Source organism: Lissotriton vulgaris, chromosome 12 (genome assembly GCF_964263255.1).
Source record: "Lissotriton vulgaris chromosome 12, aLisVul1.2, whole genome shotgun sequence".
Classification (NCBI taxonomy): domain Eukaryota; kingdom Metazoa; phylum Chordata; class Amphibia; order Caudata; family Salamandridae; genus Lissotriton; species Lissotriton vulgaris.
In genome coordinates this window covers 54,490,984-54,507,913 of record NC_141700.1, presented here as the reverse complement: position 1 = coordinate 54,507,913, position 16,930 = coordinate 54,490,984, and the positions used below count along the sequence as shown (strand labels likewise).

Sequence of the window (16,930 nt, the reverse complement as noted above, 5' to 3'; positions counted from 1 at the left end):
GTTCCACATCAGAAATTACGGCTCACGCCATCCCTGTTAACACAGAACCATGGAGAAATAAGGCACCCAGAACCAAGCCAACTGAATTTGGCGATCTGGCTCCTGAAGTCATAGAGTTTGGTTACTTAAACTTACCACCAGACTGTATGAATATCATTAAAGAAGCTAGAAAACCCACTACCAGAGCATGTTATGCTGCTAAGTGGAAACTATTTGCAATATACTGTAACAACAATCACATTGATCCACTGGATGGTTCCATCCTAAATATCATTTGCTACCTTCTACACCTACAAAGGTCCATTTTGGCTTATTCTTCCATACGCCTGCATCTAGCAGCAATTGCAGCCTATTTACAAAATAGACAACATTTATCTCTCTTTAGAGTACCTGCAATAAAAGCATTTATGGAAGGATTAAAACGAATAATCCCACCTAGGTTACCACCTGCTCCAGTATGGAACCTAAATGTGGTCCTTACAAGACTCATGGGCCCCCCTTTTGAGCCTTTACATAAGTGTGAACTGCAATTTCTAACATGGAAAACTGCCTTCCTTGTTGCCATCACCTCTCTCAGAAGAGTTAGTGAAATACAAGCATTCACAATAGAAGAACCATTTTATCAAATACATCTTAACAAAGTGGTTCTTAGACCCAATCCTAAATTCCTGCCAAAAGTGATTACTTCTTTTCACCTAAACCAATCAGTAGAGTTACCAGTGTTTTTTCAAAAACCGGACTCTGTTGCAGAAAGGGTTTTACACACCTTAGATGTTAGAAGAGCTCTACTATACTACACAGACAGGACTAAATCCTTCAGAAAGCCAAAACAACTATTTGTATCTTTCTCTCACCCACACAAAGGCAATCCCATCTCTAAAGGAGGAATTGCCAGATGGATTGTGAAGTGTATTCAAATATGCTTTCCAAAAGCTAAACGTACACTAACAGTTCCTCCTAGAGCACACTCCTCTCGCAAACTAGGAGCCTCTATGGCTTTCTAAGGAAACCTACCACTAGAGGACATATGCAAGGCAGCAACATGGTCTACAATACACTATCCTTAAAACACTATTTCAGTATGCTGCAACGGATACAAGCGACCACCGCTAGGGGAGACCCTGCTGCACAATCGTTGCTAAGTGTAGGATCTGCAGCTCATATGCCTCGAACGGAAAATGCTACTTACAAGTATGCATCTGTTCTTGGCATGTTGAGCTGCAGAGTCCTACACGCCTTCCCTCCTCCCCGGGACTTGTATCCGTTCCAGTACTCATCTTAATTAGATGCACACGCATGGACATCCTTTCTCTTTACTTCTACTAACTCCATCATTTCCCATTATGGCGAAAAACAATCTAAGGATGGAGTCGATGACCATGCGCAGTATTGTCCAAGGGAGGAGTCACCTATCTCGTGACTACAAAGACTTCTTCCAAGAAGACAACAACCTGCAATCATCCGAGCCCAACACCAGGTGGCAATCTATTGCTAAGTGTAGGACTCTGCAGCTCTACATGCCAACCAAGAACAGATGCATTCTGGTAAGTAGCATTTTCCATATGTGTGTGTATGTTTGTGTGTGATATATATATATATATATATATATATATATATATATATATATATATATATATATATATATATATATATACACACACACGTGTGTGGCCTGCCTGGTGCATACATTGTGTGTATGAGTGAAGCGAGCACTAGATAGGTGGTGAGGTAGTTTAGATTCTGAAGCAGAGAACGTAGAGACTGTATTCCCTTTTAGAAATTCAATTTGGTCCACCTGCTGCAACGGGCTGTTTAGTCTCCCTGACTACCGTTTGGTACATGGTGTGGGTCAAGGGTGGGACTGCAGTCCCTGTCCAGTGTGTGTAGAGTCCTTTAGGGAAACAAGTTTTTTTCTCTTTTCCTGATCACTGTTCAGAGTGAATGTTCATAACCAGTTTCAGAGAGCTCACATAGGTGTGCCTCTTTTGTCGATACTCCAATCTGGACATGACCCTGCTGTGGAAAGCATCTCTCTTCCCAAAGGATGTGACTGAAACACGGCCAGGTTACAGCCACCTGAAAAAGAACCCACCAATACCGGTTCTGGGAGTGCAGACAGATTTCACAACCCCTGCTTGCTTTATCCGTATAAAAGGGGGAGCTGTGCTGCTGACACTTGTTTTAGTTTTCCTGGACAAAGACGGGCGAACTCTGCACAGTACCCAGAAAACCTATGTCCAGCTGGAGCAGTTGCCTGCTTGACAGCCAGTTTCCCATTGGAGGAGGATATCACCTAGGGTCTTACTTGGGAGTAAGAGCATTTTCTCCCTCCCCTGAAGTACCTGAAGGCTGACCTGCCTGAGAATTGCCATCCCTGCTGGAGTTGCTGCCTACCTTGGCGAGCAGAAGCTGGTAATTCCTGAGTTGCGGGTACTCCCAGAGAACCTTGTGAGAGCGCACCCAGCGACCAAATTGCTAAGGCAATCTCATTTATCGTAACTTTCCCCTGGAGGAGGGACGAGACACATCTTGCAGGCCTGACTGGTGGGAGAAAAGCACTTGCACTGCTGAAATTTACATGCTGGTACTAGGACTGTAATTCGCACATAATCCCGAACAAGGTTGGCAGCACTGCACCTGCACCTGTGCCTGAAACCTGCTGTACCATATGTTACATCGAGCTAGGGAAAGGTGGAAATGGGACCTTGAACCCTGGGTAAAGTTGCATGCATCTCTGAATATTCATTTGTGCGTTCACTATTGAGTGCAACAAAGTACTTCCAATTTGTAAACGACAAGCGCTGTGTTGGAAAATAAGTTGTGCTGCTGTGCCATTGTTGATTTTTGAACTTGATGGACCCCCAGACTACCTTCTTGAGACGCCTGTCACTGCTAACGAGCGTCAAGAGCTAAAGGCGTTATACTTGGCCCAGTTTTGCAGAGTTAATGTAGAACGAACTCTAGGGACATTAAAGGCAAACAATCCAAGCCCCCACCGCTGATGCCCAGTTCCCTTGCTTGCCTGTGGCCCCCAAACAGGTGTTTTAAATAGTCTGTATCTTCATCTGTGCATAGTGGAGAAGGTTACAGTGATAATGGCAGGCCTCTCGTTCATTTGAGTGACGCAATCCTTTCTGAAATAGCTTTGCAAGCAGAGGGACCTTATGATCTGGATGTAATCTATGTATCTGGAGCAGGAGTCTTCAAACTGGGCTCAAGTGATCCCAGGGGGTGCTAGGCTCTGGCCAAAAGATACATTACGCTGATAACGGCGCTTTGTTTTAAGTGCAGAAAAACATACGAGTGGCAGTAAGCCACTCTGTAATTGGCTATCGCGAACGTCTTTTGTCATTCATATCCTGGCTGGGAGAAGGTGTCAACAGGGAATGGAATCCAAATAGTCTTCAAATCCCCCAACCCACTTCTAATAATCACATGGTGGATACTTTAACAAACGGAACTTAATTGCAATGTGTAAAAGTCTAGACCTATTCAAACACTGCCGGGTTAATAGAATAATTGAAAAATTCTGAAGGTGGAACCATTATGTTCGAGGCATATGAGCTGCAGATTACACACTGTGCATAGATCGCCACCTAGTGTTGGGCCCGGATGTTAGCGGTTTGTTGTTGTCCTGAAAAGATTTTTGGAAGTCACGAGATAGGTGACTCCTCCTTTGGACCACATTGCTCATGGGCACTAGCTCCATCCTCCGATAGTTTTTTCCCGCCATCGGGCTTGTGTGTGTTTCCTGTGCTCCGGTTTGGAACAGAATTTCCTTTGACGCGCAATCCTCACCCAGTTCGACGGTATTGTTTCGATCGTGATCCACATCGACGCGATTCTTCACCAACTTCAAAGTCTTCGATTCCGGTCGTCGACTAAGACCTTCGGGCCTACCTACGCCTCATCTTCTGGCTCATGGAAAGGATGCCATTCAAGAAGTGTCCTCAATGTGGGTCGAACTTTCCCCACACCGATCTACATGAGTTGTGCAATCTTTGCCTCTCACCGGAGCACGAGGCCAAAGTCTGTTCCGCTTGTGCCTTTTTCCGCTCCAAGAAGACTATTCGGGACCGACTAGCTCGAAGAACAATGGCTCACTCGTCCGCTTTGATCACCCGATGACATCTTTGGAGAGGGCGTCGACATGCCAGAACATCAGCACGCCGAAGAAAGTTCCAGCTCTTCTGATGCTGAAGACTCCGACGTCGAGGACATCACTCCAGCTCAACGTTTCATAGTAAGACCGTCGACCCCAACCCTTCCTCGACACCCTCAAAAAAGGCTTCGGTCACACTCTCACCTTCTGGCCCGGGTGCACACCGAGAGACTGCTTCCTACGCCCTGCCTTCGGGCCCGGCAAAGAAGCATACTAAGCCTTTAGGCGGCTCCTGTTCGAGCCAGCCTATTCCCGGTGCGGATCCGATACTGACACCAAAGAAGAAGCCATCTTACTCAACCACGCCAACTGCTGCTCCAACACCCAAGCACTCTGCGCCGAAGACTGGCAGCGGCTCATCGATGCCGAAACCGCACTCTGAGCCAAGTAAAGTAAAAAACCACCTAAAGGCCCAGATTCACATGCTTCGGAGCCGAAGAAACACCCGGAACCGAAAAAACATGTTCCGGTAAAAGAAATTTCAAAAGGTCACACTTCTAAACCAAGAGACCCTAGACCATCTACCGACTCTGTGCCGAAAAAACCTCCGGAACCGAAAACTTCGACGTCTAAGGATCTGCCCTATACAGAAGAAGTTTTTACACCAGATCCTTACCAAAAAACTCTTGTTAAAGATCCTAAGACTGGCCAACTAGCTCTTAGCTCCAAGAAGAGGCCACTAGAAGCACCAGCACCTCCTCCTCCTCCAAAGTAGAGACATTGCAACCTCTCCACTAAGGGTCTCTTCTCCACCACCTCCCCATACTGTTCCTCCTCCTACACCTCCTCCACCACATCATTCTCCTACACCATCCACTAATCCAGATGATGATACAGACTCTGATGGCACAGGTGGTGGTGCACATGACCCAGCAGGGACCAATAGTCCTCCTCAGTCAACTAATCCTTGGGATGATTATAACACCCCTGATGTACCTTACGTCCCACAAGATGATGTATACCCTTCCAGACCCTTCCCCACCAGAGGACACTATAGGTTTTAACCTACTAGTCCAAAGAGCTGCCCAGTACCATGGGGTTGACATGCACACTGATGCTGTGGAGGAAAGTTTCCTTTTAGACACTTTTGATAACACACAAAGGCCTACTGCCATTTTGCCAATGCTTAAAGGAGTCATTAAGCACGCAACAGAGGTTTTTAAAGATCCTGTCAGGGCTCGGGTCCTCAACCCTCGCATTGAGAAGAAATATAAAGCTGCCCCTACAGACCCTGTTTACATCAAAGGTCCAGTACCACTAGGTTGGGTTTAGCTTCACAGGCCAGAATGTTATCTCCTAAAATAAGAATAGTTGCGTCTTCCTCATAGCAACCCTAAAGATCTTGCTGAGTCCGTTTTGAGAGCCTGCAGAATCTTTGTTTTAATTGGAAAGAAAGACTGTCTTTCAAAGGATGGACCATCTACTGACCACTGTGGTGGACTCACCACAGCAAGGAGTGCTAGCGTCCTGTTGATAGTCTAGTGTATATCCGGCTTAAGACTGAAGCTCGCGATCCCCCCCAAGACTTCATGCTCTTCCACCAGGGCTACACCTGCTTCATTTGTTTTCCAGAGGCATGTGCATTTTGAACACATTTGTTGGGCATTAGTTTAGGCTACCCACTGAGCCTACCTTTTGTAAGCATTACTCCTCAAAGGCTGCGGAGAAAAGTTTTTAAGCCCCACCCTTTACTCCTGCTCGTATTTTAGATGCACATTCATTTTACTGTTGAGATTAACTTACACTCTTTCAAATACTACATTGTATCGGTTATTGATTTATGGCTATTCTGCAGTATTGGGTGGAAAAAACATTTTGGGTGGATCTCTTGCTTATGTGGTTTGGGGTGGGTTAAAATGTAATCTTCTAATTCCGTCACTGCACTACAAGTCTACTTTCGCATGTTCCTTTTTCAGTGTACCTGTCGCAAAGACATGGTTAAGATCTCCATGGATGTATTTGTGAGGGTTCTTCAGCCAGATCGTTATGAACTTTGGAAACAAGGCAAGGACCTCGCCCCCCTGGATCATCTAAAGCCCACCGCTGTTAGCTGCCCTCTTTTGGAGAAATGGAACTCGAACAAGGCAGCTCTGAAGGCCAAGCTAGCTCGCAGGTAACTAATATGCCCTTTTCTAACCTAATATTTCGATTTTTTTTGGGTTATGCGTGTAGTGTATGTAAATGCTTAGAGCGGACTTTTTGGGAATGTTATCTATATACATCTTTTTTTTTTAGTACACCCGTGCAGCTCAAATGATTATAGGATTAGGAGTTTTCGGGTAAGGGTGTGGACGGGTCGGAAAAGTGTTCCATTTAACTGACATTGGAGGTTGCCACCATGCCTCCTTGGCTGTTCGTAAATGCAACTCTTTAGGTTTTAATGCCTGATTGATATCTTTCTTATTATTTCATGCACTTTGTTGCCCTTTCTGGATTTCGTTTACTGTTTAGATTCCTACTCCTCAAACATGTTCTCTGAGATTAGGGAGGGTTGGTGGTAAAGGTAAATAAACTTACCCACTTTCGTGAAATATTAGAAACCGATTGCTTGTCACATTTTAGCTTACTCTTTTGACCTGTGGGTATAGTTGACCCTCGATAAAACTTAAATTAGGGAACAGAGGCAACAAAATTATACCATGAAGGCATGAACACTTCAGACCTGTATACGCAGGGAATTAACTAGCTGCTTGATCAATCTTTGCACATAAGATTAACACAGAAGAGTGGCTACTTTAATGACTAGCGCTTGTTTCGATTTTCTGCAAATCCCAGAGTTGGGAATATTCTTGAAGCAAACTATCGAAGGCATGGCTTTCCGCACTTGTTAAATTCAGTGATGTAACTTGTCATCCTCCGAACGTTTCCTTTTCTGGTTATGGATGGAAGCAACTAGAGGCAGTCCTATGGGCCTGCAAAGCAATACTTCAGCTGGCACAGAGCACGTTGGGGATAACGCACGCACCACTGTGGGCATGTCTTTGCTGTTAAATCTTTTTGTCATACATTGTAAAAGATAAATGATTGTTCGATCAAGGAAGGGTAGACTTTGAAAAACACAGCCAAATACACATCCAGTTATCCCCTGAAATCCACTATTTTTGCAGGGATGTAAACAAAAAGGATGTGTACATCACCCTGTGTTAATACTGCATTGACGTTGAGAGTGGTTCATATATTAACAAACGTTAAGTTCAACAGGAAAGAAAATGGTAACCCTTACTGCTGGAGAGCAGAAAGGTTGATTAATACAGATTTAATGATGGAAAGAACCCAGAGGTAACTATTCCATCTCTAACTGATACCTGGCACATGCAATGATGGAGAGCTCTATGATGCTGCGCGAAAGCAGTTTCAACATACATGTTGAAACTGTTGGTGCTGATGACCGTGGTGTCAATGCTACAAACATTTGTCTCCGAGAGCGATTTCTTGGATTTAAAAAGGTTGCGGTAAAGTTTCTCAAGGTATATTCCCGGTGGCTGTTTGACTCTACAGAATAAACGTAAAACATTGAAAATGTATCTTCCCTTTAGTGGTGGAACTGACAATCCATATTTGCAACTTCTTCCAGGAACACTTTCCGATACATGCAAAGGTTAAGAAAACTTCTATAGGTTACATGCATTGATCTGTCTGGTTTGTACATGGGATTAGGTGTTGGCTTGGAACTCTATAAATTCCCCTTTACTCCCTCCCTCTTGACACTTGGGTCTTCCATCGATTGCTGACTGGGGGCGGTCCATGAGAGTGACTCTTCACATTGCTGCTCATTGTTCTCTTTTTTTCCAACTCTAGGTGATGGTCAACACACCTTTGTTGATTTCTCTTATTTGTATTTTCAATTACTCCCACTTTGGGGCTGAGAGGAAAACAAAACCTTTTCATTTCTGGTTAAATCTGAATAAGTCAGAGGCTGGCATAAGACATAATTTTAGGCAATTTGGGGTCAAGGTGAGCAAAAAGATTTCACTTAGGAGATCCTCCAAATTGTTTGTTTTTTAAGCAATGCAAGGAACTTGTTCCTGAAGTTAAAAGCATCGCTCCTGACAGATTAAAGAAGCATCTAATACTTATCTGGAATATGCCTTTGGTAGAAGAAATTCAGGGCAGCAACCTAGATTTAGTTTTTCTTGGCATCATTTCATGGATTCCAGACCCTAGGCCGGATGGTAGGGGCAGAGAGGTAACCATGCAAAATACTTTCATGTGAATATTCCAGCTATCCTTTACCAGTCTATTTGAGGCTTCCCTTAAATGTGGCATCTAAAGCTGGCTGGACTAAGAGTAAAGAACCGTCACACTGATTAGCAAATACTGATGTATTACCGGTGAAGATCCTTCATCTGGATTCAAAATTTTTGAATTGTTTGGAGCTTCTTTGTGAGATCGGGAATGGGTAGAATGTGGCAGTTGTAGCACAGCTGAGGCATTGGTAGGTGGATGCTAGAGAGGAAAAAGATTTCAATTGTACAAAGCTTTGTGCAGAGTTCTTGTATCGGGTGAGTGCGACTTCTGATACTTGTTGTTTAGGCCTTGCCTGCTTATTCATGTTTAGTTTTTGCTTAATAGCTCCTGGAAAATTCCAAGAGTAGGTGACAGTGAATTGCAATCCTGGTTTCTCTTTCAAGAGGGCAAGATGGAATTTGCTCCTCTCCGCTGTGGTATAATTTCATCTTTGTCTGTTTCCACTTAAGCCCATTTTGTGGAGTCTCAAATTAAGAAGTGCCAGATGGATGCTGGTGGGATTACTCACATTCACCATTTTCCATCTCATTGTAGTGGAGGCTCATAGTGTCAGTGCATATGGTGTCAACATGGTTTATGCTAAGAAACTTATTCTCCTCGGCTGTGGGTCTAATCTGTTCTGGTAAGGATTCTTTTTACTTAAGATTGTTTCACTCTTAATCTAGGGTGCATCGAAAACGATCCCAGCCTCGAAGACACAAAACGCAGGACCAGAAATCGCTGGGAGAGGCATTGGCCATGGATTCCAGCCTGAGTGAGGAAAAACTACAGGATCTCAAGAGGGAAATCGAGGCAGATGACGACTGCTGCTTAGACACAGAAATCTTTGAAGGTATCAAAAATAAGGGCTGGGTGGGCAAGGATAGTAGGGGGTGGGGCTAAGCTTTCAGGACTGATACTGCATAGGTTGAGGGCGGCTGTCAAGTGAACGCTCTCTGGTCTCGTGAACTCCTGTGATTACATGCTAGGCATTTTTTTCAGGAGCCAGTTTTCTTGGCTTTCAGGTGGTGGTGGTGACTGCATCAGAAAGGTTATTTGGAAACTATAATTCTTTTAATTGTTTTGACTGATAGATTTTACGGGTATAACCTCCACTTAACAGGGCTATAGTCACATTGTGGATGAGCGGGAGGTAAACGATGCCTGCTGCGATATCATGTAAAGAAATGGAAACCGACTATTTACTGTGTAAGTTCTGCTTCTCTCTCACTCTCAGTTGTGGCTGCTGCTCCAGGAGCCACTGTGTAATTGGAGAGCAGGCCGCGTCGTGTCTTTGTAGTCTTCTCTCTTCCGATGCAGTGGATTGTCCTACCTAAAGCTTCCAGGTGTTCCATTTCACCATAAGTTAGTTTTTAGGAGTATTCGCCCATTTTGGTACAAATAAGTCTTGGTCTCCTATATTGCTTTTACGTTTTTTTAAATCTTATTTTTTTAAACTACCATATGAGAAGTAAACTATTAAGAAAAAAACAAAATACCCCTTTTAAGTGGGCAACATGTTGCAAAAATGTCTAAAGTGCACATAGATTTGAAAAATGTATTTTTAAAATAAATGTGACAGTTTAGAATGTTAAGTGAAGGTGAACTGCTTCACAATCCTGACTGCCTCAGCCTGGAAAGGACGTTTTAAACTGTCACAGCGCATAAATACGGCACGTAGTCCACCTGAAATGTTTCACATCCACATTCCTCTCTCTAACCCTCCAACGAATTACTAACACGTATTAAATTGGATTTATTGGTACTTTTGTAGGAAATTTAAACACGACAGTGGATTACCTCATAACTCCAAGAGGAAACCGGCAGTTGGTATTGGACGGCTATTTATTTCAGCGAGAAAGACAAATTGGACGAAAAGCAATATGGAAGTGTACAGAATATGGCACGATTGACTGCCGGGGCAGAGCAAACACTGTAGGAGATGAAGTTACTTTAAGAACGCCCCACAATCACAAGCCTGACCCAGCGAAGATCGAAAAGAGAAGTAAAGCGTACGACTCGCTGCGTGCAAAGAGAAGCGGGGTGATCACATCTTCAGTATTAAAAGATGCATGTGCAAACATTCCTTATTACTTTACTTCCAAACTGCCCAAAAGACCTTGTGAAAAAGCCATTCTGTTAAGCCTGAAAAGACGCTGTTCACTTGAACCTCCGCCCCAACATTTACTGCCTTTGAGATAATAGACCAGTTGATTTTATTTAAGAAAGAACAATCTGCAAGAAAACCTAATTATTTTTCTGCTAAATTGAAACTACCAATATTTTCATTTTAGCCAGAATATCTGACGTTAAGTCCACCCAATGAACTTACACAGCCTTTTCCAATTATTCAAATTTGCAATTCCAGTTAAAATGATTACCTCAATTTTTTTGGTGCTTTAGAAGCCGGTTGCAGGAACAGTATTTGCTCCTAACCTGCTTCAGGAACAAAAATGAAGTTAACAGACCTCGACTCCTTTGAGGTCAAAACCGATAAGATGGATATTGCAAATATGGACAGAAGGGATCACTAACGAAACTGAACTTGATGTTTTTTGTGAAACCATTAAAACGGGTTTTCTTTAAACAGGCCAGCTGAAGGCTGCAGCTGTTTTTTACCCTACTTTTTTGGACAGGGATATATCAGACAGGCCCACAGCAGAACAAACACTACCTGATGTAAAAACTACAAACACACTATTGAATGCAAGCACAACCGAAGTTACTGAAGACGCAGGAAGGAATAAGATGAAAAGCAAATGGCAGCTATTGGAAGTCTGGCATATTTAACAGACCAGTTTTCTTAAAAAAAAAAAACTATTACTCCAGTCTCAAATGTGAACTTTTTTTTCTTTTTATATTGAAGAACTTTGTCCGTTAAGAGACCTCTGTCCTAATCTTTGTGAAACTGGATACAAATAAATTGGGGAGAGATCCCACCATATTTCTCTGCAATGTTTACCATTAACTTAAAACAAAAGTCTCGAGTTCTAAAATGTTTAAAAGTTTGAATCTGTGCCCACCCCTTTTTGTAAAAATCCCCTTTGAAGAAAATCATAATGGAAACTATCAGCTGCTCCAAATCCATTCAAAAAGAAATGACAAAAAAATTCTCCTATCTTTTTGTAAATGCATGAATCCTCTAAAAAGCCAGGAAAAGCTCAAATTCAACATAATCTATTGAGAAACCAGGAACATCCATCACCACTTTTTTAACGATTGAAGAGCTCACGGCAGAAATAAGCACCTGGCACGAATAATGCTATAAAACCAGTACTGTTGAGTGGTTGCAAAATGAATTTTTAAAAAAAATTGCATTACAGTGTTTAGTGTTGAAATGACTTTAGAATATATTTTTAAACATTTTTGCAATTGTAGTGTTTTTTTAAACCAGTTTGTTAAATAAAAGGTGTGGTACAGAAACAGTTTGTTGTTTTCGTCATTTTATTTTGCTTTTTTTTTTTTTTTTACTTCTGAGACCCATTTGTTCTTTCTCCACTTTCTTTTGCTACATTCCCCAATTTCCCCACCATCCTTCCTGATCACTTTCCTCCCCATGTGTTTTTTTGGTCTGTTAGTCAACTGAGTTTCTATTTTTTTTTCTTTTCTAGATGCATCACTATTAATTGATCATTTTCACTTATTGCTATACATACACGGCCAAGCTTGGCTTCTCTGTAATTGCTTCCTTTTTGACCAAACTCCTGAATGTATCCATTCTACTGTGTTAAACCTATCCTCTAGAGCTGAGCACAGCAGTCACACAAAGCTAAACACTCAAATCTAGCTATCTTCTGAGCAATCTAAGGAATTCCCTGCATGGTAAAGATGCCTCTAAACTGTGGACTCCTTACAACTTTCTTCCCATCTGGAATTCAATGGTCACTTGTACAACTATAAGACGCCTGCCGTCGCAGTATTGAAACCACTCAAACTGCTTATGGCGAAGTCCTGTCCGCCTGCACACTAATCCTTCAACCTTACCGCAACTGTTGTCACTTACCCACTGAAGTAACATAGTGAGAGGTTCACACTGTAGCTCTCTCTTTAGCTAAAACCGGTCTCCTTTATCCCGGAGTTGGCTCGGAGACCTGCCCTGTTGCAAGCCCTCTTCCATATCTGCAATGGGTTACTCTGGGTCACATCTTCAGGCATTACATTGGTTCATGCATCTCTGACACTCAGATATGGAGACGTGTTACTTGTCTGAACACCCACAAGTATTCTTCCTAAAGGCACCGTAGCAAAAAGTTCTGCTGTATTAAACTTTTTGGACCCAATTTTGTGCTGACTTGTCCTTTATGCCGCAAGTAATTACTTACCACCAAGATGGTCTTTTCCTTACTGAGGCTTGTGTGGTAAATACTGCCTCTCTAATTCCCTGCGATATTTTATTGGTCCCATAAACTGTCATGTTCCGCCTCAATTACTTCAACAGAAACTGCCTGCGTAACAGTGAGTGCAGCACCATGCTGCTTGTACCAGTTTTCGTTTAAATTCACTGTGCTTTGCCTGACCAGCAGCGTTACTATATTGTGCCTGGATGCTTCGCCAGAGTACTCCAATATACTAGCCAACCGTAAGCCATAGAGCTGCTCAAAAACCTAGTAGTCATTGGACGAGGTGCACAAAATACCTTCTGTACGTTCTGCCCACAGTGATTATGCATTTTGAATACTGTCAGACTTCACCCTCTAACCCTGAAATCAGTCTTAATACTCCGAAGTGTCTCTCGATTGGCAATAGCGCTGCATAAGAGTATAACTGTATTCTGATGGGATGGACGCTCTTACCCTCTGCCCAGTCTCTTCTTTTCCCCATTTCTCTGCATGGTGTGAAATGTTGGCTGACCAGAGCCAAGCGCAAACCACAGGAAATGCATGTGGGATAAAGTATCCCCTAATGTACATTTTAAGGATAAGGAAAGTCACTGAGTTTTGTGACCATATGGAGGAGTACAGCCTAAGGCGGATAACATCTTGGGACTCAAATTTATTTCCATTATCCTTCTACTTATGGCAGAAGGTTTTCTATCCGTTGCGGTACAGGGTCATATCCTCATCAATTCGTAGCCTCCTATAACAGAGCCACAGATACGTAGAATAAACTTGAAGTTGGTCATGTAAAAATTAACTCGCAATATGCACAATTGATTGCCTAATACATTTTACGCCATTTAACCTGCAACTCAGAATGTGTGGTAAGATGCAAATCAATACTTGGTTTCTAGTATTTAATTTGACCCGTTCAGTAGTTAAACATGGTGCTATAAATGTCCCCATATCTGCTGTAGAAAAAACTGCCTTTATGATGTCTCTACTCAGCAAGAAGCAGTGTGGCTTTCTGGTGACAAATGCAGTCAGACTTGAGTGAAAATTAGATCTGTTTCAATGCAGTGTTTACACGCTTCAATGTATTACATTAACGTAACCTTGCATACAATTCATCTAAATCAGTATTATGTAGTGTAATGCTGGAACTCTGGCATTCTTCTGTCTGTCGTGATTTTGGTATTTTATTTTGTGACATGGGTCTTCCTTGTGCATTTCAGCAGTAGCGGAGCTGTGCTGTATGTTTTTCTCCTTTTACATGTGATCTGACTCCTAGTTTAGAATTTGTTTGCGTAAATTGGCTGACCATTATTCCTCTTCGAAGATTGAGTTTGGTTCATAAACTGGTTTTTGTGTCAACCTCTCCAAGAACTCTTAGGTGAATGTTTTTTTAACGATTTATGGTGTCTGTTCGTGTGTTTGTTGAATGGTTTATTACTTGGATGCTCTAATCGTCATTTTGAAAATAGTCAGTCTTTCCATTTGTGCTTGGGACAGAGGAAGGACTGTGGGTGCATCTGTCACTGTAGAAAGCCTTTCATTCTGGTGGTCAAGGTTGTGTTCAGGATGGTATTCCTCCTAGTTTACTTTCTTACTATTTGAATTTCTATTTTGGTGGAAATTACTTGTTTTCTATCACTTTTGCTTGAGTTTGCTGTATTTAATAATCATGGGTATTCTGCATTTATAAAAGGTGGAATATCTCCATGCGCTCGCATTTAAATATGTTTTGCAATTTACAAAAAACCTCTAATAAAAACGTGAACATAACAAATCAAAGTAGTATTTCAATCTGAAAATTCAAATGTTTTAAGAGGGGAAACATTCTGAAGTAGGGTCCTAAGAAAGCAACATTATCAAGCATTTGCAATGCAATAGGTCTCGCGTTTGCAAGAGTTTGAGCTATTGTCATTATGAATAACAATGCCTTTTATTTGTGTTGTTTTTGAAATGGATAAATAAAAGGCATTGTCATTTACAATGCCAATAGCTTAAACTCTCACAAATGCAAGACCTATTACATTGCAAATACGTGCTTTAAAACGAATAAAGCGTTAGAGAGCGAGTGCTGCCTGCAGGGCTATTTGAGAAAATAGTGCTCAGAGGCTGTACTTTAAGCCTACAGAGCAACGACACATGTAACAAGGGGTGTTGTCTTGGGAGGTTACAAAACGAGACCAGGCGGTACTAAGGAGGGATTATTAAGCCATTTGACCAATGAACAACCTGTGTTTATAGTGGCCATTGAAAAATGTGGGCGGAGCTTCTAGTCCCTGCCTCAATAAAGCATGCCTCGCAGAGCAGCACATGCGATGCACAGGCTCGACCTAAAAAATTGACCCTGCCCATTTCAGCATCTGTCCGGCTTCTCGATCCCTTCAAGTGCAGAAGGGAGTCCCCCAAGTTGTGTTTGAAGGACCGGCAAGAACAGCACCAATAAAGGCCTTGTTTGACTGCACCTGGAACTTGAGACTGTGGATGCAGATTTTATAAATCATTCAGAGACAATAGTCGTGATGAACTAGGTTTGCAAGAAGCTTTTCATACATCCTGGGATTATTTGATATAAATGGAAGGTAGAAAAGAGTAGCAAGCCGATACAACATGAAATGTGCATCTAGGGTAACAGAATAAATCAGTATGCAAATAAATTGCCCAGGGACTCGCTAATGCATCTTTTCTTGAGTCTAAACAGCAGTGCTTAGGAAAAGTACAGTTTGAAATCCTATGGCTTACAAATGTCTACTATGGAGTATTTAAGTGTGAACCTGGGGCACCCTTTCCCCTTGTGGAATGCCCTTTGGTTCAAACTAATAAAGAACTATACACTTTTGGTTAGCAAGTTTAAACATAAGCAACGATCTATCTATCTAGTCCTTTTGATAGAGGCAAGACCTGCACATACAACTCCCAACTAACAAATGTGCTGTACTTATGCCCGTTTAGAGGCCCAACACATTCATGGCCCGCCAATTAATGCCCCTTTTTTCAAAGTTTTTAAATTTCAGGTAAGGAAGAACAGAAGCCACTCATGAGGGTTGGGCCAACAACACCTCCGACTTAGTTTCACTGTCAGACCAAAATGAGTCTATCCTCCAAAAGATTTATTGGGTTTCTTCGGGTGAAATCAACACAATAAGAATTACAATGAGAGTGCAATTTAATTAAAATAATTTTCACAATACAGTACTTTATTGCTCTTTTTTTTCTTTCATAAATGAGACTATATGTGAATTTAACCGAAGATGTCTTCAAAGTACGTCTCAAAGTACGTCTCAAAGTAAGCCTTTGAAGAAAGTCTCAAATTAAGCTAACTTCTGTTTCACCCTTTAAAATCATGCAAGTTTAGGGCTTTTTCAAGGCTGTATTTCAAGATCTATAAGTAAAGTGCTTCAATTCTATTTGGGAATCTCTGACCACTAATGCATTAGCTCCTAAATAAGATTTCGATTTCTAGTAAAGAGTTTTATCTGGAAAAGTCATGTCAGCCTGGTCTGTTATATGTTGTACTTTTAGTTCCTTTGAGTTCTCTCAAAAACAGCGGAAGGTTCTTTCCACAACTTTCAGTCAGAGAAGTAGGGTTATGGTGACAGCTGACAGTGCAATTATTTGTTAAAATCAGTAATGGCTTTAGGAAGGTGGGCCTGACAAGATGCCCAATTATGATGAACAAATGTTTATAGCTCATCAGTTCATAAATATCAATGCTCATTCAGCTTTCTAACTGACATAGCCACATGAAAAACCAACGACCTTCCAGGAAAGATGTTGGAGACCTCCTTTATGATGGGTTCAAACAGGGGTGCCATCAACTTGGAAAGAACAATTGTCAGTTGCCTGAGGAGATGGTTTCTGGGAGAACTGTAACCCAGGTTTAGCAAGGTAAAGAAGGTAAGGTAACAAATTTTGTTTCCTAAAATGTTTTCTAGTCCACCTACCTGCTTCCAAACCCCATGCAGAGTCTCTGCCATTGGATGGCTTAGGATGATTTGGTGAAATGATATTCAGAATTTTTTAGATTTGATACCATAACGCTTGCTGCCCGCCTTGCTGAATAAACTAGCTTACCAGGAAACAAAGGCAGACTATCTAAAGAGACAGTGGGTTGTGTGAATTAGTGTGCTCATAACTGGCGAATTTCATTGGTCTGTGCATTTAATCTACAACTATAATTCCATTTTGTGCTGTTTTTTTAGGAATAAATATGACT

The 16,930-nt window shown here is 41.9% G+C and overlaps 1 protein-coding gene across 1 annotated transcript in view; it reads left to right on the top strand.

Moving 5' to 3' along the window:
* The window catches only part of KDM4B (lysine demethylase 4B), a 302,619-nt gene that overhangs the window by 133,746 nt on the left and 151,943 nt on the right, over positions 1 to 16,930 (top strand). The window contains exons 9-10 of the mRNA XM_086947052.1: positions 6,079 to 6,275; positions 9,076 to 9,242. Coding sequence (XP_086803178.1) covers positions 6,079 to 6,275; positions 9,076 to 9,242 — 364 coding nt within the window. The remainder of the gene's footprint in view (positions 1 to 6,078; positions 6,276 to 9,075; positions 9,243 to 16,930) is intronic.